Source organism: Candoia aspera, chromosome 4 (assembly GCF_035149785.1).
Source record: "Candoia aspera isolate rCanAsp1 chromosome 4, rCanAsp1.hap2, whole genome shotgun sequence".
Classification (NCBI taxonomy): Eukaryota; Metazoa; Chordata; class Lepidosauria; order Squamata; family Boidae; genus Candoia; species Candoia aspera.
The window spans coordinates 95977695-96002299 of NC_086156.1; the positions used below are offsets into that span (position 1 = coordinate 95977695).

General features: G+C 44.8%; 1 protein-coding gene across 1 annotated transcript in view; it reads right to left on the reverse strand.

Moving 5' to 3' along the window:
- The window catches only part of LOC134496742 (vomeronasal type-2 receptor 26-like), a 31300-nt gene extending 18158 nt beyond the window's left edge, over positions 1-13142 (reverse strand). Inside the window, exon 1 of the mRNA XM_063302451.1 lies at positions 12896-13142. Coding sequence (XP_063158521.1) covers positions 12896-13142 — 247 coding nt within the window. The remainder of the gene's footprint in view (positions 1-12895) is intronic.
- Positions 13143-24605: the final 11463 nt, after the last annotated feature.

Consider the following 24605-nt stretch of genomic DNA (forward strand, 5'->3'; position numbering starts at 1 on the left):
AGGGACATTCTCGACTCCCGCAAGCAACGAGGAACTCTACACTACCTGGTCAGGTGGAAACACTTCCCCCACCCGGAATGGGTGGCGGCGCACAACGTTAACGCGCCTGACCTGACCAGAGAATTTCACCGGGCATACCCCGACAAACCGCAACCAAGGTCAGCAAAACTAACCCCCCCCCCGCAGGCCCCCCCCGCCTCCCGTGCCCCAAGGGAAAGGGCCCCCCCCAAGCCCGCGACTTGGGTGGACCTTCCCCCCCCCGGGACTCACTCCCCCCGCCCCGGGCCCACGGGGTGGTGACAAACGATCGCCAGCACCCTCCCCCCGCCCCCCGGCCGCGGGGGAGTGGCAAGCAAGTCAACAGGGCAACCTGGGGGCAACGCCCAGGAGCCACAACAAAGGCGACGCACTCTAAATAAGAAAAGAAGGGCCCTACCTGGAGCTGAGAAGCACCCGACCAGCCACGCCTCTCGCCTCGCCGAACTGAGCCAAACAAACAGGGTGTGGCTGGAGCATGCGCACGCCAGGTCAGGACCCGAGCATGCGCACCATGGACACACCCTGGGAAGGCACGTGGTAGAGGGAGGAGCGAAGGGAGGGGCGACAACTACTCCGGCGGGAACTTTGAAAAAAAAAAAAAAAAAATTTGGCGTTTTGACAGCTCCACGGGGAAAACCCAGAAAACCGGGGGAGAACACTATTCGAAAAGGGGGCAGTATGTCATGAGTGCCGTTGAGCTAAAGTCATCAGCGCAATGGCACACATGACAATGACAAGGAAATAGGTGAAGGGGTACAAGTTAAGTAGCCATCAACCCACAACGACTAACGGCCAACAAACAATAGCCAAACGGATCACGGAGCCACCCAAGCCATCAGCGGCAATACAACGGGGATCGCCCAGCTGAAAGCAATCAGCAGAGGAATGGAAACCTGATGATGGGCGATCCCGGAAACCCTCACCCACCGGCAGGGCAACGCATGGGACAAAGGGGGGTGACGTGACCGTGAGCGAGGGGGCGCTGACCGGCGCGGGGTATTTAAACCCCGCACCGGCGCGCTCCTGTCACTCTCAGCTTTTTTCTACCAACGCTGTACCTGCCCTGCAATAAACCAGAGCCTGATTCGCAAACCAGTGTCTGAATGTTATTCAGGGGGAGGCAGCGCATGACACTGTCGCTTTCAGCTTCCTCGGTGCCACTGGTGATTTCCCCCCCGATCTGTCTCTCCGTTCCTCTGGCTTCCTGCGGGGACATGCAGCTGCCAGGTGCCCCTCCTTACCACACCGCAGGCACAATCCTTTGGCAAAACGGCTTTCTTTTTCTTCTTGCCACGACCGTCTCACTGGTTTGCTAGCAGTAGCTGCTGGCCTTGTAGGTTTCCCCATCGCTTGTTGTTTGGGACCTCTTTTAGTTTGAGTATACTTAGCTTGGGCTTGCTCAACCTTCGCAGCCAATTGTATCCACTCATACAGCGTTGCTGGGTCGTCCCGTACAACCGCCCATCGTAGTATATCTGGTCTTAGTCCATCTTTGAACATCTCTACAAGGGTGGTGGCAGACCAATCCTGTACTTTGCCGGAGAGTGCTTGAAACTCCAGCGCATAATCCGAGACTGATCTGGAGCCTTGAACCAACTCCCTTAGGGCTACCTTTGCTTTTTCCTCAGCTAGAGGATCACCAAAATGCATTTTCATTGCCCACATGAAATCATCAAAGCAATCCAACTCCAAAGCGTCCATGTCAACCAGTCTCACGAACCAGTCTGCTGCCCTCTCCTCTAGTTGGGTCGCGACAGCATTAATCTTAGCCCGCTCAGAACGAAACACGCTCCCAAACTCTTCCATATAGCTGTGTGCATTCGTCAAAAAAAATGACAGCTTTGTGGGATCCCCATTAAACTTCACATTAAAGTCTCGATATCGGACCCGGGTTGGGCTATCGTGTCTCTTTTTGTGCTTAGCCCTTCGTGGCTGTGGTGGCTCTTCCTCCTGCCCCTCTGGCGCTATTTCTTGAGCCTCTGCCAGTCGAAGTTTCACACGTCTCCCCCCCTCCCGGCTCCGTCCTCTCTCCTTCTGCTCCCTACTTGGGGAAGGTAAGGAGGCTTTCTTTGGAGGCCTGCTCGGCGGGGGCCCTCCCCCCCAATATTTCCGTTGCTTTCCCTGTTTGTCTACGGGGGAAGGGGGGGTTGGGGACGCGGAGGTGTCAGGAGAGTCACTACCTTCTTCACCTCCCATCTTTTCCTTTTTCTGAGTGTCCCTGGTAAAGGTTAACTTTGCCAACAAATCCTCTATGGATTTCATCCTCGCCTCCAGCTGCTGGGATTTCTCCGTCTCCATCTCCGTAGGTGTCACTGCTCTTGTCCTTTTGGTGATCTGCACGGTCGGAAACAGCGAGGAATACACCGGCTTGGCTGGGGCTGGTGGCGACCCATACAAGGGTCCCTCCGTCTTCTTGACTACCACTGACTTCACTGCCTTCTCCGTATCGCAACTGGAATCCGTTGCCTCGGAGAGGTCATCCGACCCTGGCGTGAGAGTCCCCTCTCTCCGCGGTCCCATGGGCTCTTGTTCCCCACCTCTGGAGAGCTGACTTTCCCCCGAGCCGGTGGTTGAGGTTGGGGCAGTTTCAGTCATCGCTAATTAAACTCCTCACAGGAAACTGGATGGATGCTAGCAGACTGATATTAAAGATTCTCAGCTTTATGTAATGATTGCCTATTCCAATAAAAGGAGTCTCATCAGTAATTACTAGAGAAAACTAATTTATTGAATGAATAGTATGCAAAGTACGAAGAAAGCTGAGAATGAGCAAAAGCGCGCCAATTACAAACTTAAAAAGCCTTGCTCCCGTTGCGAACCCTCCCCTCAGGCTAGCATAGCAACCACCCACCCCAGATGCTAGCAACCGTTAGAATCGGCCTGAGAAAGTAACCTTGAACAGCAGAGATAACCCAAACATACATTCCAGAAGATCACAAGTCAGCACAAAGGAAATTTACCAGCGTGGCCAGGCAGGCACGCAACTGCAGATATGACATGTGAAACGTTACGAGGAACCATAAACATCGGAACGGGAACATGACAAGGGCACCCCATGTACAGCTGAATAGAGTATTCTAACTGGGAAGTGATGAGGGCATGAATGACCATGAGCAGAGGCCCTTGATCTAGGAGCAGGTATAATTGGTGCACAATACGAAATTATGCAAAGGATCTCTTAGCCATGACTGCCACCTGCTCTTCAAGCAGGAGTCATGAGTCTAGGAGGACCCCCAGATTGTACATGGGGTGTGTTTGGGACAGTGCAACCCCATCCAGCACTAAAGGTGACATAGATCTAGAACTGGTGGGCCTGAACACCCAAAGCTCCTCAGTCTTGCCAGGGTTCAATTGAACCCTGTTGTTCCACATCCAGACCCTCACAGCCTCCAGGCACCGGGATAAGACATCCATCGCATCATTTAATTCACCAGAGACAGAGATGGATAACTGGGTATCATCAGCATACTGATGATACCTCACCACATGGCAATGAATGAGTTTACCCATCAGTCTCATGTAGACCCATGCAGCATCCTTCGCCCCATCAACCTCAACTTGAATTGACCCAGAGAAAGGAGGTGACCAGCACGACACTGTGCCAGCGGCCCTGGATCCTCTTAGTCAACCACAGGTATACTATGGTCAATGGTATCAAAAGCTTCCGAGAGGTCAAGTAGGGCAAGGAAAGATGCACAACTCCCATCCTGCCCTTGCTAGAGAACATCAAAAAGCATGACCAATGTCATTTCCATCCCATACACAGGCCTAAAACCTGACTGAAAGGGATCCAGATAATCTGCTTCTTCCAATGCTCTCTAAAGCTGCTGCACAACCACCTTCTCAATCACCTTCCCCCAAAAAGGGAGGTTAGATCCGATCTGTGACTGATGTCCTATGTTGGGCTCTGGATGATTTGGGATAGTCCCCGTCCTGACTAAGCAAGAACCATGCCGAAACGAGGAAGAAGTCCCTAGTCCCTGGGGCTCTTGTGGAATTCACTTGGTTTCTCGCTGGGCAAGCTCTCACCATATGCCCTGGGGCGCTGCAGTAGAAAAAGAGAGCTCTCTCTCTCCTTCTCTGTCTCTCAGCCTCGGAAGTAAGCCTCCTGCTTGCCCTGATCTGCATCAGCTCCTCTGGTCCTGAGTAGAGAAATGCTGCAGAGAGGGCTGGAAATCCTGGAAGCATTCTGAAGCCCCTGCCTCTCCCAGGCTGTAGCTGCCTGAGCTCTTCTAGCCTGGCATCTATGACCACAGACAGCTGATATAAATCTTCTAAAGTAGCTGGTGTTCCCTGGCACACCAATTCATTTTTTATCTTCTCATCCAGCCCCTGTTTGAATTGGTCTTTCAAAGCACTCTCATTCCAGTCCAGATCTCCTGCTAACAGCTTGAAATCAGCAATATAAATCCCCACTCTTTTGTTGCCTTGCTTGAGCTTCCAAATTTCCCGGCTGGCAGTGACCTCTCCGATCAAGTCATCAAAGTGTACTCAGAACCTTGCCCGAAAATTCTCGTAGTCATTGAGAATTGGGTTGTTGTTCTCTACCATGGGGATAGCCCATTTGGCTGCTGGACCCTTTAGCAAATTTAAAATAAAGGTGATTCTGGTTCGGTCTGTTGGGAACTCTGCTGGTCTGCTGTCAAAAAACATTGTGCACTAGGTAAGAAAGGTTCTCAACTGTCTGGCTTCTCCCCCAAACTTCTCTGGTAAGCTGCCCTGGGATCTCATGACTACTGGTGGAGCTGCTGCTCCTGCTGGCACCGGCTGTGGGATGATCGGAGCTGGTTGTTGTAACTGTTGAAGCATAGCCACTTGGAATGTGTTGACCTGGAGATCTACTTGCTGCTGGTGTTGCTGTCAGTTGTTGTATGGCTTGTCGTAGCTCCTGGTTTTCCAAAGACATTTTGCCAAAAAAAAAAAAATTTTTCTTTCCTCCCTCTTTCGATGGGAGTAGGAGTTTGGTAGGGTTGATGTCCTGACTAAGCAAGAACCATGCCGAGACAAGGAAGAAGTCTCTAATGTTTTATTACTGCTATTGTAGACAGAAAATCCTACCAAACTGAAGAAGCGTGAGAAAACCCAGACAGATAAACCCCAAAAGTCAAGGCGGGTCTGTTCTGGGTTTCTTAATATAACAGCTCAAATTCTCTAAACTACACATCCATTCCCCCCCCTGGATAGGGGCCTCCTCCTGCTCACCATCAGTACTCATGACAGTCCCATGGCCATTATGGTGGCCATGAACTCCTGAGTTCCTCAGACACGACTCCTCGAGAAGGCAGATTGAAGTCAGCCAGAACGATCAGTCTGGGGAACTCCACTGCCAACCCAGAAATGGAGTCAAGGAGCTCAGGCAGGGAGGTTGCTGTGCAGCAGGGAAGCTGGTACAACAGCAACAATCCCAACTCACCCTCAGAACCCAAACTCATGAACAGTGACCTGTGGTGCAGCACCTCTGAAAGCCATAAGGTATTCTCAGATGACAATCACCACACTTCCACCCCTGCCCCAGAGTCTTGGCTGATGCCACACCCAAAACATAGCTGGGCACATTTTCAAATGGGGAACCCCCACTCGACCCAGCCATACATGCCAGGCTGGTGCTCTCATCAGTGATTAAATCACTAATGAGGGAGGCCTTATTACAGATCATCCTGGCATTTAGAAGCAGCAGCTGGAAACCAGGGCCACTGAAAGTCTGGCGACAGGGTACTGGGGCTAAGATCAAAGCACTGAAATGCAGAACCAGTATAAGACACCAGTCCCAGGTTCCCTAAGAAGGTCCGCTCCCAGTCTCCTACCATATCTCCCCATGCCTGTCACCACCATTATATTTATTTGTTTGTTTGTTTGTTTGTTTATCTGTCTATCTATCTATCTAGTTTATCCCTGCTTCTCCTGTCGGGGGACTCTGGGTGGTTTACAACAATCAATTAAAAACCATAACCATAAATACACAAAATAAAATACAGTAATAAATAATATAAATAGAGATAAAAATAAAGAATCCATGTGGTGAAGAATCTAAAACAGTCCAAGTGTGGGAGGAGTGGTCTATAGCAACCATCCCCATATAGATCTATTCCTCTCTCCACCCCAAGCAAGGCGGCAGAAATAGGTCTTCAGACTCCGCCAAAAGGCCAGGAGCGATGGGGCCAATCTCACCTCCGGGGGCAGCATGTTCCACAGGGCAGGAGCTACTGTGGAGAAGGCCCACTTCCTGGACCCCGCTAGATGAAATTCTCTTACAGACAGGGTCCGCAGCATGCCCTCTCTGCATGATCGGGTGGGACGGGTTGATGTAATGGGGAAGAGGCGGTCCCTCAGGTAACCTGGCCCCATACCATGTAGGGCTTTAAAGGGAATAACCAACACCTTGAATTGGACCTGGAAGCAAACTGGTACCCAATGCAGCTCACGCAGCAGTGATGTTACTGAAATCTATCACACCAATTCTCAGATACTGCCTGGACAAGTCCCAGCAGTTTTCTTGGCAAGGATTTTCAGAAGTGGTATGACATTGCCTCCTTCCTAGGGTTGAGAGAGAGTGACTGGCTCAAGTCACCCAGCTCGCTTTGTGCCTAAGGTGGGACCAGAACTCAGGGTCTCCCAGTTTCTAGCCTGGTGCCTTAACCACTACACCAAACTGGCTCTTCCTGGATTTGTTAAAGCCACCAACTCCAAAAACACTCTGAGTGGCTTTCAAAAAGTCTCTGGGCAGCTTTACATGCGATAAATGGCTCTGGCATGATCACCAATCAAGAACAAGAAAATAATGTTCATGAGTTATATAAAATACACAGAGAGAAAGGAGTGAAGTGAAATACTGGTTGCAGTGACAGACTTCTGCCCACAAATCAATGAGACACTTTGGATATAATCACCATTAGTTATATTATTGTACTGTCTTATAAAAAAATGGAATATTCTTGGGAGACAGCTTAGTTTTAAAATTTGTTCTGTTTATTGGCATATAGATTTGATAAATACTTCTGCTTTAGTAATCATGCTTCAATAATCACTTTCACCCCATTTAAAGAATTTTATTGAATTTAAAGCAAAGATAAAACCTACAAAAAACCAAAAAAAAAAAAAAAAGTGAAAAAGTGAAAAAACACAAGAAAGAAGATTACATAGAAAGGTGACTTCTGACTTTCAACAGGAAGAATATACAGCTTTTTCCATAATCAATCCCTTACTTTATATCAAACCAAAATCACAATGTTTCTATAAACCCTTCCATTAACACATATACAAATCACTAATGCAATTGCTCCTTCCCCTTGTATAAAGAATATATATGTTTATATAAATTTCTAAATCAACTTCCCTCCTCCATAAAACAACATTAATTTAATTATTTCCTTCCCACCACTATTCTATATATTTCTGTCCACTATAATAAAAATCAAATTGTAAAAACATATAAATTGTCTACTTGTATAATTAATAATACTACAGCAATCTTAATCCTATAAAACCTAAAAACCAAGCAATTATTATTATACCTTGTAAATACCTTTTAAGTCTTACAAATCAAATAAACCTTAAGAAAAATCAACAAAAAAACTCCCACAGAGCAGATTCTCTTCTCTCCCATAACAATCTCTCAGAAAGCCATAACAATCCCACTGAAAAATAGTCCTCCATGTAATCTGCAGACCAGACTGTCTGTTTAACCACTTCAGTAGCAAAATGTAGTCTTTGGCACTACCTCAGTCTTGCTGTCAGTAAAAAAATCTCACTCCTTGTCAAAATCTTCATCTTTCTCCATAACATCTTCAGCCAGATAACATACTGTAGCTTGGAATTAATTTCTTCCCCAAAGTCCCAAATAGTCTGCAGAATAGGTTGACAACTCTAAAAAAAAACCTCTTTGAAGGACTACTCAGGTTCATAACATGACTCTGAAAAATCCTTGAAATCTTCCATGTTTCAAGCAGTAAATTATGGAACCCCCTTCCACAATACATGGAATGAGGCTCTGCCAGATGTACAAGCTGGATTCAGAGTAGGTGTGGGTATTTCAGACCGCAGTGCTAGCATCTATTGGTTAAAGGAATAGGCAAGAGACCTCCAAAGATAGTTGTTGTTTTTTTTCCTTTCTTGATTATACAAAGTTTGTTTTTACTATGTAAAGGTAAAGGTAAAGGTTTCCCTTGACGTAAAGTCCAGTCGAGTCCGACTCTAGGGGGCGGTGCTCATCTCCGTTTCTAAGCCTTAGAGCCGGCGTTGTCATAGACACTTCCGGGTCATGTGGCCAGCATGACAACACGGAACGCCGTTACCTTCCCGCCAAAGCGGTACCTATTGATCTACTCACATTTGCATGTTTTCGAACTGCTAGGTGAGCAGGAGCTGGGACGAGCAACGGGAGCTCACCCCGCCACGCAGTTTCGAACCGCCGACCTTCCGATCGGCAGCTCAGCGGTTTAACCCGCAGTGCCACCGCGTCCCCCTTTTACTATGTAGACTACAACAAATTGGGGGTAGCCATTAAAACCTCATCTGCCTATTGAAAAATTTGCTTCATGAAGAAACAGTAGAACATATGGAATAACTACATACTGTGGTTCCTAAATCAGGAAATGAATGCACTAAGGTATTCATCACCTTATTTAGTTAACTTAGTTAATTTATATGCATACCCTATAATGCTAAATACTGGAACAAAATAAATAGAAAGTACAATTAAATTGCTGGGAGAAACATCAACAACCTCAGAATTACCCAAGAGAGCTCGTGTCACCTGAAACAGGGCTTTGGGGCAGCTATCTTGGGACATAATATGGGCAAAGTACTGACACTTTGCCACCCTTACCACCATAATCACTTGTCACTTGTTGAGATATGTGGCTATAGAAATCAAATAAATAAAGAAATAAATAATGTTGGCTTTAATAGCAGCTCTAACCCATGTTCGGTTGAGTTTGTCATTTGTTGAGTGTCAACAATTCTCCAGATCTCTCTTCTCTCATTTCCTCACTCTCCACTCCTCCATGAAACATAGGGAGTGACAGGATCCCTAAGAGGGGAGAGGTCGCATGGGCGCAATCTGATCCAAAGCCTCAACTGCCCTCTTACTGCAAGTAGAACCAAGGCTTCTGATGGACAGTGCACTAGACCAGCAGGACAAGCCCCCAGCTCCCTCTGAAACCCATTTGGGTCTATCAGTTGCTGGGGAAAGACCAAGCAAATGGGTCCAGCCTCTCTGCAGTAGATAGTAGCCTTAGAGAATTCTATGGAAATCAAGGTGTGATCTGACCATGACACAGGAGACACTGAAAGCTCCCCCAATTTCAGATTACATAGCCACTGCTTTGACAGGAACACCAGATCTGGTCTGTGACCACTGTCCCCTGGTGGACTCTGGATGATTTTGGATAGTCCCATGGCCATTATGGTGGCTATGAACTCCTGAGGTTCCTCAGACCCCACTCCTCAAAAAGACAGATTGAAGTCTCACAGAAATATCAGTCTGGGGAATTCCACTGCTGACCCAGAAGTGGAGTCAAGGAGCTCAGGCAGGGAGGTTGCTGTGCAGCAGGGAGGCTGGTACAACAGCAACAATCCCAACTCACCCTCAGAACCCAAACTCATGAACAGGGTTTCACATCCAGTGACCTGTGGTGCAGCAGCTCTGAAAGCCATAAGGTATTCTCAGATGACCATCACCACACTCCCACCCCTGCCCCAGAGTTCTGGCTGGTGCCACACCCAAACACAGCTGGCCACATTTCCAGGAGGGAACAACCACTCTGGACTCAGCCAGGTCTTGGTAAACATGCCAGGCTGGCACTCTCATCAGTGATTAAATCACTAATAAGGGAGGCCTTATTACAGACCATCCTGGTATTTAGAAGAAGCAGCTGGAAGCAAGGACCACTGAAGTTTTGGTGACAGGGTACTAGGGCTAAGATCAAGGTGCTGAAATGCAGAACCAGTTCCAGGTTCCCTAAGAAGGTCCGCTCCCAGTCTCCTACCATATCTCCCCATGCCTGTCACCACTATTATATCATGGCTTGCTTCCGCGCCTCCAACAGCAAACCCCATCCCCACATCCAAGACCCCCAAGATCCAATTTACTACCATTAAAAAAAATCAAAACAAGATAGGATCTGGTCACTATATATGGACAGAAACAGATGTCCTTATTTCCTCGGAAAGCACTGTCTGTGATTACCATAGCTTGACTTCTCCCCTTAGTTCCATAAACAAATGTCACCATGTCCTTTTTAAAAAAAAATTGGGGGGGGGGGGTTGGTTAAATAAATGAATTTGGCCCCTCCCCCAAAGAGAAGTGTTTGGAGTTTAAGGGTTACAGGCTACATACCTGAAAGAAGCCATCACAATCCTATGTTCACGTAAATATAAGATGAAATACTGAAGTCTGGGTCAGGCCTTATATTTAGATTACGTCTTTGAGAGTTCAGTAATTGGGGGATTTAAAACCCAGTTTGATGTAGTAATTAAGGCATCAGGCTAGAAACTGGGAGACCATGAATTGTAGTCCTGTCTTAGGCACAAAGCCAACTGGATGACCATGGGCCAGTCACTTTCTCTAAGAAGGAAGCAATGGCAAACCACTTTTGAAAAACCTTGCCAAGAAAACTGCAGGGACTTGTTCGGGCAGTTACCAGGAGTTAATGCTAACTCAAAGGCATGCATGCATGCATGCATGCATAAATAAATGGATGGATGGATGAATGGATGAGAGGTATAATTTGAACAATATAATTTGCACATACTATATCAACAACAATTTTAGAAATACTATTTTATTTGAAGGTTTGCAAGTCAAGGTGGTAAAAGAAATCACAAAATTCAGAATATTTTGTATTTAAATTATACTTTGAAAAATTAATAAAGTTTTAATAACCCAAGGTGGTAAAAGAAATCAGAGAAACTCTTTGTTTGTTTTCCTGACTCAACTTTAAAATCAGCTTTTTTCCTATTCTTAAACACTTAGAAACTGGAAATCAATGGAAGTGATGTTTCAAATGTTGAGGAAATACTGAAACCCTCTTGACTCTTGCATGTAGCTTCCACTGGTCCCTGGGTCCTTAAATGTAACGTTTTTTGTGATAGTGTGGATGGGAAATTATTTTTCCTGAACTCTGTTGCTTACTGCAGCACTGGCAGGGGAAATGTAAGAGGAAAGGAGTTTGGGAATCAATGAATATTGGCAGGAGACATAATTGGAACTATAGTGGTCTTCTTTGGGAGGCAGTAAGGCTCTAACTAATTAATATATTCAATCAGAATTGCTTTAACGACCTTGAAATAAACACATTAACTCAATACATCATATTTGTCTAAACTCTACACATAATCAACCAACTTTTTATTATACCTTTTCTATATGCTACAGCCATGAGGTTGACTGAGCTGTCAGTGAGAGATGGCTGCAAAAACCAGTACTAGTGTGTGGTTTTCTTCTTCCTTTTTTCAGATTTCCTCAGCAATGGATGTTGCACTGCATATAAATCTTAGAAATTAAATCAGGACATCATTTGATACCTACTGTATTTTTCCGTGTATAAGATGCTACTTTTTTCTAAAATCATTAGACTAAAAATGGAGTGTTGTCTTATACATGGAAGTAAGCTGAGGAGAGAACCACACGGTTGTGAAACTGCCCATACCTTGTCTCTGCAAACAGGCTTCCTCCAATCATCTCATATATCTCATCTATAAACAGTGACTCAGAATATTGATTTCTTAATTCTGGGTTGGAAAAGTGGGGGTTGTCTTATACATGGGGGCGTCTTATAGATGGAAAAATACAGTATGTCCATGTGCTTCTACCTCGGGTCCAGTACTGCACAGATGGACACAGTGCTATCCCTTAAAGTATGGAGGTCTTTGCTGTTGGGCTCCATTTCACTTTCAGACAAATGTGAAATTTTGTGTAATTGCCTAAACCTAAAATACATATTTTTTTTACACACTTATTGAAATTTATCTATCATCTCTATCTATCTTTCTAATCTCACCTGTGGAATTTTGTAGATATCCAAGACAGTTGCTACATAAAGGGAGACATCTGTATCCGGTCCTCCAATGACTGCCATCAGATTATTCTGGGTGCCACATTTGAAATTTGGGGCATGGTGATAGGAGTTGTATGACAGTATGGTAACTCCACTTTGCACTGAAATAACTGTCATAGATGTGGAAGCCCAAGGTGAAATTGGATAAAATCTGATGGTTTGCATTAATTTCCTTTATTGCAAATGTCAAGGCCACAATATGCTGGTAATTCTTAGGCACCATACTATAAAGGAAGGTCTGTTTTAGTAAAGTGTTTCTAAGATATTTCATTTTACATAACTCATAAGCAAAGTTTTCAGGCACTTGACAAAGTCCCTAGAAATATCAAATATTTCTAATAACTAAAATACTATAATAAGAGGAACTCTAATAACATGAAAGGTATTACATGTGTTAATAAATAGGACAGGAAGTTATAAAATATATAACATCTACTATTTCAGAAGTAGAAAGAATACTTTTACAACCTAACTTCATGGAGAGATAGGTCAAAGACTCAAACAATATCAATATTCATCTTCTGGACATGCCACCCGTTATTCTTCTAGGCTAAGTAACTACTGAGGATAAAGCATACATTCTGTTCATACATTAAAAGCAAAATAGCAATCCAGCCTAATAGACAGTGCAGTATATGTAATGTTAGATCTCTGTCCCAGTGAGTTTGCACATGATTGTAATATCTTTGGATCCAACCTAGCAACTGTCTCCTATGATCTAAATGTCCTGCCAATCTCAATGCACTTTTCTATTTTCCTTCCATCGGGCTACTTCTCATCTGATTAATTTTATGCATTACCCAAGACGTAGGATAAGGCTGTAACTGCTAAGAAAAATTCATAGAAATTACAGAATAAATGTAGAATGCCAGTTTCATACATAATTTCATCTGGCATTGTTAGTGGTGGTTCCATATTGAAGGTGTTTGCATCATCAATGATGTATCCCTGAGATGTAATGAAACCAACTGTAACATCTCCAAGCTGATGGTATTCATGAAGTGGGGAATGTGGCTCTTTGTCCTTGCAGAACTTAGCGTCAGCCATCCTCACAATTTGAGAAAGTAATATTGGCAACAGTGGTGATGGCAATCCAGACATGTTAAAGAAAGGGAGCAAATCACGTTATTTCAATCTTAAGTATTGTCTGTGGTTTCCATAGCTTGACGTGTCCCCTTTCTTCCAGGAATACGTGTCTCCATGCATTTTCTAAAGCTGACATGTTCTCTAGAAATCTATAGGGATTTCAAGAAGGTACATAATCAAGGCAAGCCTGCATTTACAGGAGCAGGTGGTTATATCGGGAATTCTAAGAGAGGTGAAGATGAAAACATGTTTTCCTCCTGATTAAATTAACATGTTTTACAATAAGAAAAACTCAAGATAGTTATGAGTTTCAAGCTATGTGAGCTTAATGGAGGATAAAAGGAAATTTCTAGAAAGAATTGACAACTTTAGCTGTTAAGATGGTCACAGCTTTAGTCATATTCCTTAATGAGACCAAAGATGCAGGGGTAGAGCCCTAGGGAATATGAGGCTGAACTAGAGCCAGAGTTAAGACAAATCCAGAAGTCTGTTTTGTCTCTAAATTTCTACTTTTCAAAATCCATTTATTCCCTCCACATGAGAGTCCCAACCTTGCCTTAGGCTGATAGGAATGCATAGAACATTTAGAACTTGCTACAAAATTATTGCTATTGTATGTATTGTTTTCTTCTAACATTGGTGATTATAAAAAGCTTCTTTAAGATTAAAAACTGAAGACGAAGCATTTATTTATTTATTTATCTGTCTATCAAATTTGTCACCTCCCATCTCCTCCCACTGAAATAAGTGAGAGATCAAAATCCAGGACCAGGAAATCTATACATTTAGTTTTCTAATTCCAGAAAACAGCCTTTTTGCCCAGGAGATTGGAATTCCACGAGCTTCACATGCCAGTGCTGGTTTGATGACTACCGAAAAATAAAAGCACCCATCACACATGCATCTACTCTTACCCAGATATGCTCCACCAACATAACAGATACTTGACACATACTGCCACTCAAACAGCATACCACATATGCTACACATTGCATTGCAAATTATAGCAAATTACTCATAAACATTATTCAGTGCCATCTTCTTATTAGGTATTCTCTATTGTTCAGCTTAGGCCTCATTATGATTATGCAGCATCTGGGGAAAAAGATGCAGCCCAGAAACCCAGAATCAGAGGTTAAGATGGAAAAGATCTCCACAGCAGTCATGTATTTTCCTTCAGTGCTCAGATAGGTTGGAACAAAAGCTATCCAAACACTGCAAAAGACCAACATTGTAATGATTGCCCTAGCCCAAATACTCAGACTCACAAGAGGCTGCTTTATGAATTCTGATTTATTAAGGAACTAAAGGCAAATACAGAGAAAGCTGAGAATGAGCAAAAGCGCGCCAAATACAAACTTAAACCCTTGGTGCAAACGTATCCCGCCTCCCTCGTAACAGCCCCGCCCGGCACAGGTGCTAGCAATTGTCAGAGTTGCTAGCCTGGGAAAGTAACCTTGAGCGCAGTAGATAATATAAATACATTCCAAAGCAAAGCCAAAAGATAACTACTCCCATCCTCCCGAGAAAGATGAAACACGCATCCAGCTAATGACATGCGAAACGTTACGATGTATCAAAGACATTGAAACGGCGAACATGACATACCGCCCCCCTAAAAATACTCTTAGGGTCCCGGTTTAGCAGGATAGGCTGAGTGGAAACGGGCAACTAGAACAGGGGAAGCCACATCTGGTGCAGCGACCCACTCTGGATGAGGAAAATGTTTCCAGCGAACTAAATATTGGAGAGTATTGCGAAGGCGTCTAGAGTCCAAAATTTCTTTAACTTCAAAGTGTTGCTGACCGTCAATCATGATGGGGGTTGGAGGTGGAGGTTGGCGGTGCCAGCGGTCAGAAGGAATAGTCGGTTTGAGCAAACTGCAATGAAAAACAGGGTGTAAGCGTTTGAGGTTATGAGGCAAGTCAAGTTTAAAAGTCACAGGGTTAATTTGAGCGGTAATTGGGAAAGGACCCACAAATTTAGGAGCCAGTTTCTTGGAAGGTTGTGAGGACTTTATGAACTTGGTGGAAAGGTAAACCGAGTCCCCTACGTGAAATGCCGGCTGAGGAGCCCGCTTCCGATCAGCGTACTGTTTATAATCCAATTGTGCATCAGGTAGTGCCTTTTGAATCATTGGCCAGGAGTCTGCCAATTGCGTTGCCCAATTATCTGGAGTGGCCGATCCGCCGGTAGGTTGCGGTAGATCAGGGATAGGGACAAAGTCTCTGCCTTGGGCCACACGAAATGGGGTTTGGCCAGTGCTTTGATGCACTGCATTGTTATACGCAACTTCAGCAAAAGGGAGGAGGTCTACCCAGTTGTCCTGTTGGTAATTCACAAAAGCCCGGAGGTATTGCTCCAGAGTAGAATTTAAAGCCTCAGTGGCCCCGTCCGTTTGAGGATGCCAAGCCGTGGACAGGGCTTGCTTCGTGCCTAACAATTTAAGGAACGCCCGCCAAAATTGTGAAGTAAATTGTGTGCCCCTGTCTGAAATCAAACGTGAGGGACATCCGTGTAGCCTGTACACGTGTACAAGAAATAGGCGGGCCAACTGACGTGCCGACGGAATGGACACGCAAGGGATGAAGTGAGCTTGTTTCGAGAAATAGTCTTTGACCACCCAAATGACAGTTTTGCGTTGACTGGGTGGTAGCTCAACAATAAAGTCCATGGAGATTTCATCCCAGGGACAAGAAGGAGCAGCCACCGGCTGCAGCAGTCCCTGGGGTTTGCCCACCTTGCGTTTAGACATGGCACAAACAGTGCAGGAGGCAATGTAGTCTTTAACATCCTTACGTAATGTGGGCCACCAAAACTGTCTCCGCACCAGGTGCAAGGTTTTGACAAACCCGAAGTGACCTGCCAGTTTGTCATCGTGTGAACGTAGTAACACGTCTTTTCTGAGGCTTTCAGGGACATAGAGGCGATTAGATTTCCAAGCAAAGCCTCGGTCGAAAGTAACATTGTCTTTATTCGCAAGCAACCAAGTATCCGTTTTCAGTTCTTTTAGAAACTTTTGTTGCAACTGGGAGGGAATTGACAAAGCGTTCGGCTGGGCGGCGTCCGCAGTGGGAGGCTGCCGCGCGCGTGTTTGGCTACGCGTCACAGCCTGCATACCCAATTGGGGCGCTGTCCACAGGGTGCTGACCACTTCTGGCGCTGCCCCGGAGTCCTGAGGTTGCCTGGACAATGCATCAGCCAAGAAATTCCTTTTCCCCGGAATAAATTTCAACTGAAAATTGAAGCGGTTGAAAAATTGAGCCCACCGAACCTGTTTGGGGCTCAGTTTTCGAGGGGTACTAAGAGCCTCTAAGTTTTTGTGATCAGTCCATACTTCAAAGGGATGATTAGCCCCCTCCAACAGATGCCGCCAGGCTTCTAATGCGGCTTTTACTGCAAATGCCTCCTTTTCCCATACATGCCAACGTCTCTCAGTCTCAGAGAACTTGCGGGACAAGTAGGCGCATGGCTTGAGGCACCCTGTCCCGTCTTGTTGCATCAACAATGCCCCAATGGAATAATCGGAGGCATCTGCCTGCACCACAAAAGGTTTTGAGGGATCAGGATGTTGTAAAATGGGCTCTTTGACAAAAGCTGCTTTTAGCCGCTCGAACGCCGTTTGACAAGCAGGCGTCCAGCGCAACAGCGCCCCTGGATTCTTTACTCTCCGAGTATCTCCCACACCCTTGGTTCGAAGCAGTTTGGTGAGTGGCAAGGCAATTTCAGCGAACCCCCTTATGAACAATCTGTAGTAGTTGCTGAACCCCAGGAAACTTTGAAGTTGCCTGCGGGTGCGGGGGCTTTCCCAGTCCATGATAGCCTGCACCTTGGCAGGGTCCATTTCTATGCCTTTATCTGAAATTCTATATCCCAAGTAGTCAATTTGGGTCTGGTGAAATGCACATTTAGACAGTTTGGCATACAATTCTGCTGATCTGAGTTTACTCAGTACTCTTTTTACCAGAGCCACATGCTCTTCCATGGTTTCAGTATAAATCAATACATCATCCAAATAAACCAATACCCCTTTAAACAGATGTTCATGCAGTACTTCATTGATCAATTGCATAAATACCCCAGGGGCCCCAGCCAACCCAAAAGGTAACACTTTATATTGGAAGGCTCCCAACGGGCAATTGAATGCGGTTTTCCACTCATCCCCCTCCTTGATTCGTACACGATAGTATGCTTCTCTTAAATCCAGTTTAGAGAAGATCTTTCCCTTAGCCAGATGTGACAACATGTCTTTGATCAATGGCAAGGGATATTTGTTGGAAATTGAGACGGCATTTAATCCGCGGAAATCGGTACAAAGTCTCAATGTCCCATCCTTTTTTGGGCGAAATAGAACTGGTGCCCCCACCGGTGAATTCGCCGGCTCGATGAATCCGCGCGCCAAATTTTTGTCCACAAAGTCTCTCAACAAAGTCAACTCCTTTTGTGTCATGGAATAAATCTTTGGCTTGGGCAATTGGGTGTTGGGGAGCAGCTCGATGGCACAGTCCGTCTTTCTATGGGGAGGCAACTGGTCGGCTTCCTTTTCGCCGAACACATCAGCAAAAGTCCTGTAATCCGCCGGCAAGCCTTCCAGAGGAGGGGCCGGGCAATGCGGAGTCACAGCTGCCGCAACCCCCACCATCTCCTCTGGGGCCCCCTTCCCCTCAGTCGCTTGGTAGAACCCATCCCTAAACGTGATAGTCCGGTAAACCCAGTTGATTTGGGGGTTTTGCTGCACCAACCAGGGCACCCCCAACACCACCAAGGGACCACCTACTGGAGCCACGACGAAGGACAAATCTTCCCGATGGCTGCCCAGCTGCAAGGCTACCCGCCCTGTGAACTGGGTGACCGGTTTGCCCCCTGCCATGGACCCATCCAGCTGTGTAAAGGCGATGGGTCGCTGTAAAGGGAAAGTAGGTAGCTCCAAAGCTGCTACCACATCGGGGTGCATTAGACACCGGGAACACCCCGAATCAATCATGGCCCATACTTCTACAGTCTTGGTTTGGGAGCCCAACTTCAATTTCACCGTGAGAATGCGGTAACTACCACTCACCGATGAAGGCTCGCGCCCTTCTTCCACCACCTGCCCTGCGGCGCCCTTTAAAGCAGGTGGCTGGCGTTTCCCGCCGGCTGCAGGATTTCGGGCTCACCCTCCTCCTCATAGAACATCGCATCGTCTCCCTTGGTTTCAGCCACCGCGGCTTTCTGCTTCCTCGGCAAGGCAGGGGACTTCGCCGGCGGTTTTCCAAGCCTTTCCTCTCCCTTTGCCTTCGGGCACGCCGCCACTCGATGCCCCTCTTTACCACATCTCAGACACAGGCCTTTCGCATACCGCTTCTCTCGCTCCTCGTCCCATGGTCGTTGTCCTGGTTTTCCCCCGGTGCTCGATGGGCGGCTGGGCTTCACCTCCCGCCCCGATTTGGCGGTCTTTCGATGGGCGAAGATCTCATGGGCATGTTCAGCCCTCCCCGCCAGCAGGATCCATTCGTACAGCGTATATGGGTCGTCCCTCCCCAAGGACCAGCGCAGCACCTCTGTATTCAGGCCATCCTTGAATAGCTCGATAATGGTGGCTTGGGACCAGTCATCCACCTTCCCAGCCAGCGCTTTGAACTCCAAAGCATAATCCGCCACTGATCTGAACCCCTGCTTAAGTTCCTTCAGGGCTCGCTTTGCCCTCTCTTTCGCCAAAGGATCCTCAAAGTGTTGTTTCAATGCCCAGAGGAACTCATCGAATTTTTCCAGTTCAGGCGCTTCCGACTGGCACATCTGGACATACCAGTCTGCCGCCTTCCCCTTCAGTTTGGTGGCAATGGTAATGATCTTTGCCTTTTCCGATTGGAAAAGCGACCCCCATTCCTCCATGTAGGCTTTAGCATTCGTCAAGAAAAATGAGAGTTTGGTCGGGTCCCCATCAAACTTGACCGGGAAGTCTCTCATCCCGCCTCCCGCCGGGCTGCGCCCCACCGCTGGTGCTGCAGGGGTTTGTGCTTCCCTGGCTCGCGGCGGCGCGGGGGCCCGGGGCGGTCGCCCTGGCGATGCCGCGATTTCCATCTGGACCGACTGGTCCCCTTCGCGTCTCCGCACTGGCCGTCGCTGCTCCGGGGACTGCACATGGGACGAAGGGGTTGAATACCATTGGCTTGACTCTTCCCGGACTTCCCGCAATGAGGTCACATCTAAGCTCAGCTGTTTCAGGATAGCTTCTAACGAGTCCATTTTTGACTCCAGCACTCGGATCCGATCCGGGGTGGGAGAGCCCTCCGTTGGCTGCACCTGCACCACGTTGGGGGATAATGGGTATCTCTGCCTCCAGGATGGGCCCCCCACCACCGTGGCATCCCCTTGGGTCTCGTCCCAGGTGACCAGCTCGCCCGGAGAATTTACGGTAGTCTCCGGGGCGGTTTTCAGACCCTCGGCTTCACCCTCCGACTCGGAGCTCGCCTCTTCTAGGATGGCGGACAGCTCCCCTCCCTGGGACGTTCGGTCAGGCCGCCTCACGGTCAAGTCCGGTTCCCCTTCTTCCATCCTCACGATGTCGGGTTCGGTCATCGCTGGCGCTCTCCCTCACAGGGTTAGACAACTTGTCTTTTCCTGGACAGGGGCCAGCGGAGTTAGGATCTTAGATTCTCAGCTTTATGTAATGATTGCCCTAGCCCAAATACTCAGACTCACAAGAGGCTGCTTTATGAATTCTGATTTATTAAGGAACTAAAGGCAAATACAGAGAAAGCTGAGAATGAGCAAAAGCGCGCCAAATACAAACTTAAACCCTTGGTGCAAACGTATCCCGCCTCCCTCGTAACAGCCCCGCCCGGCACAGGTGCTAGCAATCGTCAGAGTTGCTAGCCTGGGAAAGTAACCTTGAGCGCAGTAGATAATATAAATACATTCCAAAGCAAAGCCAAAAGATAACTACTCCCATCCTCCCGAGAAAGATGAAACACGCATCCAGCTAATGACATGCGAAACGTTACGATGTATCAAAGACATTGAAACGGCGAACATGACAAACATGCTGAAAGTGATAAATTTGGCTTCATTGAAACTGTCAGGTAATTTTCTGGCCAAAAATGCCACAATGATACTCAAAATGGATAAAAAGCCCATGTAACCCAAAACACAGTAAAACATAATATCTGACCCTTCATTGCATTCTAATACAATTTCTTCAGTTATCAAATGCATATCAGCATCTGGGAAGGGTGGAGCAGTCCCCAGCCAAAAGGTACAAATGCCTGTTTGGACAATGAACATGAAAAAGCAATGGACATGGCCAGTCTTTTTCCCACTCATTTCTTCATTTTTGACCCTGACTTGATAGCCATGAAAACTAGAACAACTGTGATGGTTTTTACAAGGACACAACAAACAGCTTCTGAAAAGACAATGCTAACCACAGTTTGTTGGAGAACACAAGTCACCTTATTAGGCTGGCCAATAAAGAGCAATGCAGAAAGGAAGCAGAGCAGGAGGGAGATGAGGAGGGTGTTGCTTCCAGCAACTCTGAAACAGGAATGGTGGGTTTTAAATTCCCTCCCAGCTGGATGCACACAGCCTTAGCTGCTCTTGTTCAGCTGACATCAGTGATGAGACAGAGAGGCTGCCATTTCCTCAAAGGCTGCTGCTACAGTCAGGGTGGTCTACATGCCACCTGGCACCTGCACTAGTTAGAGAGGCCTCCATGTTGGTGGACCAAGGGCCTGGAAGTGCCATGTCCTGGAAATGGAGGCCTTACCAGTGTCTCCAAGCTTTTGGGCCTTTAGGCCATGATGGTGTCAATCCAGTATGTTTAGTTTTGTTTTTGTTTTTTTAATTGGAGAATCCTTTTGGTATTGCACCAAGACAATCAGTATGGTAATCATTTTTTTTCCTCTATTGTCTTTCAGCCACAATTTGCAAATAGGGTATTATGTTATTTTTTTCCCATTGTCATAAATTTAACCATCTTCAGATATGGCTGCATCAATGAGCCATATCTTCTTTTTTTCTATAACAATGATGTTGAGTGTATTTGCTGTCTAAGTGCCCCTATTCATTGGAATGTTGAAATCCTACTAAATTTCCTCATTTTGCAAAATTATTATTATTATTATTATTATTATTATTATTATTTAGAATTTTGTACTGTAGTTCAAAGAATGTGGAATTACAAAAAAGGATATAAAGGAAAAGAGCATATCTAAGGAAAAGTATATATACTGTATAATGTTACTAATAAAATCAGCACAAAAATCTAGTGGATTATTGGAATTTGCTTACAAATATATTTATATATTAGAAAAAAAAACAATTTAAACTACATATACTGAGAAAAATGATCATATAAAGGCACGTGCATTTTCATGGTGCTTGTTTAAAAGGAAAGTCACAAAATGAATGTGGAATTAAGTCAAAATGAATTCATTGTTGAAAAAACAGAAAAAAATGAAATGAACCATACAGAAGTATTTTACTGTGATTTATATTTCAATTTATTTTTTAAAAAAATTCTAAATTATTGGCAGAGAGAAGTTTCGATTTTTTTTAAGGCACAATTCTGTACAGATTAAGTGTTGTTCATACAAGGAAAAAGGTCATGTTTGATCAGTTACCTGCCAAAATTCTCAAAGTTGTCCCTTCCATACTCCTTTGACCACCATTGTTTTGTCTTTGGGTCTGAATAAGGACATGTCTTGCAGAGCATGAGCTATTGCATAGACAGCATTATAGATGCTGTAGCTATGGCCAGTCATGCTCATTTCAAGCAATAGGATAGGAAGGCTCTCCAGCTTTTCTTTCCCTGAACAAATATTCTTCACCTCATTGCCCTCAGCTGTATCTGGAAGCAACTTCCCAGAAGGTCTTTATAAAATCATCTCCAGGTACATGAAAAGGACTTTGACTCTCAAGAAATTGGTAAAACCCTGGTATGTAATTGACATGAACTGTGAAACCTAAGGAACCATGAAACAATTCTCCATTCCAGTACTTTTGATAGATGAAGTTTGCTCCACCTGAGCTGTCCTTAAACACACTTTGCCTTGTACAGTTTGGCTCTCCATTAAAATTGTAAGCCATCTGAAATATGCCATAGAATAAGATTCTCCATAGGCCACAAGGTATTTGCTTTGGTCTGTATTAGTTTATGGCAAATCTTTTCTCTTTCTTCCATCATTTTATCAAATGCAATAACATATCTTAGTGTAGGGATTCTGTCAATGAGGTGAAAATAAATACCACTCTGTGAAAACAATGGAAAAATTGTTTGTATAGATCTTTCTCCATCATCATTATCCATCACAATGACCCCAGCCCATGTCCATCTGAAATGCAGAAGCAGAGCGAGAATCCCCTCATGCTGAAGATCTTCCCAAGGAATCATTTGGTAGAAACAAACATCTTGGGCTTCACTATTTCTCACAGGAGCAGGACTATAGATTAGCTGAACATTTTGTGAAAAAGAAAAGATTGGAATAATAATATTATATACTGCTTTCAAATATTTGAAACATTTCATCAGCGGCCTGGACAAAACTATATAATTTTGCATGATTATTTTTACATTCTTGATTGAAACTGAAGAATAAGAAAACACTGCAATTTTTAGGTGTATAGTTGCCACATAAAGGAACTTTTAAGTAGATGTGCCCTAGTTTTAGGATTGAGATCTCTGTTGTTTGCCTTTATTTCCTCTATGTCCTACTTATCATGATTTATTTCTATACACATCTTTGCTCTGTTTAGATCTTTTATATGTGCTTGTTCTGAAATTTAAATTTACATCATCAGAAACTCTCTACCCCCTCCCCAAATTTATGAGTAACATGACACTTTGCTTTATTTTACTTTCAAAACTTTTAATTAAAAGTTTAAAAAAAACTTATTTGTGTATAGTGTTATTTAAACTGTTGGATTAGGATCAGGGTAATACTAATCAGTCATGAAAGTTTATTAAAGGACTCAAACATTATTAAATTAAAATTATTAAAATTTGTAATCAATTATTACTATTGATCTTTATATTATTTTAAAATAATATATATTGGATGCATGTTTAAAAGGAAAAAAAGAAAGTGGGAATGCATATGATAATTACATTTTAAAGATAACTTCTAAATATATTCTTAATCAATGTGTGGGCAACAGGGAAGAGAATTTTCAGGAAAATGTATTTAATAAAATTATTAGGAAAATATTAAGGAATATTTTGCTTCACAAATGCAAATAAACACACAAAAAACTCTGCATTTAACGTTTTACCAAATAATTGATGATATTTAGAAAACATTTCTTCTTAGCTGCCTGTTGTTCAGCTCAGGTCTCAAAACAATAATGTAGCATTTGGGGGAAAAGATGAAGATCAGCAGCCCAGCACTTGAGCCTAAAATCGAGAAGATCTCCACAGCCACCATGTATTTCCCCTTGGTGCTCAGGTAAGTTGGAACAAAGGAGAGCCAAACACTGCAGAAGACCAACATGCTGAAAGTGATGAACTTGGCTTCATTGAAACTGTCAGGTAACTTCCTGGCAAGGAAAGCAACCATGAAACTGATCATGGCCAAGAAGCCCATATAACATCTTGCACAGTAAAACATAATCAAGGACCCTTCTCCACACGATAGTATAATTTTTCCAGTCTCTGAATGCATGTCAGCATCTGGGACAGGAGGAGAGATGGACAGCCATATCGTGCAAATCCCAACCTGAATTAAGAAGCCAGATAAAACAAAAGAATAGCCCAGTCTTTTCCCCACCCACTGCCTCATCCTGCTTCCTGGCTTGGTTGCCATGAAAGCCAGGACCACAGTCACAGTCTTGGCCAGCACACAGGAAACAGCCACAGAGAAGATGATGCTGAAAACAGTTTGTCGGAGAAGACATGTCAACTTATTTGGCTGACCTATGAATAGTAATGCACAAAGGAAGCAGAGTAGGAGGGTGACCAGGAGGATGTAGGTGAGATCCCGGTTGCTGGCTTTGACGATGGGAGTGTTGTGATGCATCAGAAAGGTCCTTAGTACCAGAGCTGTGATTGTAGAACAAAAAAGAGAAAAGCAGGCTAAACTGATTCCCAGAGGCTCTTTATAGGACAAGAAAATTATGTCCTTGGGAATACACGAATCCTGTTTTTTGTTGGGATAGTTTTCATCTGTGCAACCATAACATTCATTCAGATCTGTAATGGAAAGTATCTGGTCTAAGTCTCAGATAAATTCATAAACCTTAGGAGTGTTCTTACAACCCTATACATAAATATTTTCTGTCCTTTGTTGCCCAAATTGCACAAAGTAAGAAATAAAGACCGTATGAAGACGATGTTTGTGAATTCAGCAAATAAATCCTTTCTGTAGTCCAGTCAGAAAGTGAACAATTAAATCAGACAAGATAAGGTTGCCTTCTGTCCTATTTCTTTTTTATTTAAGTTCTTGAAATATT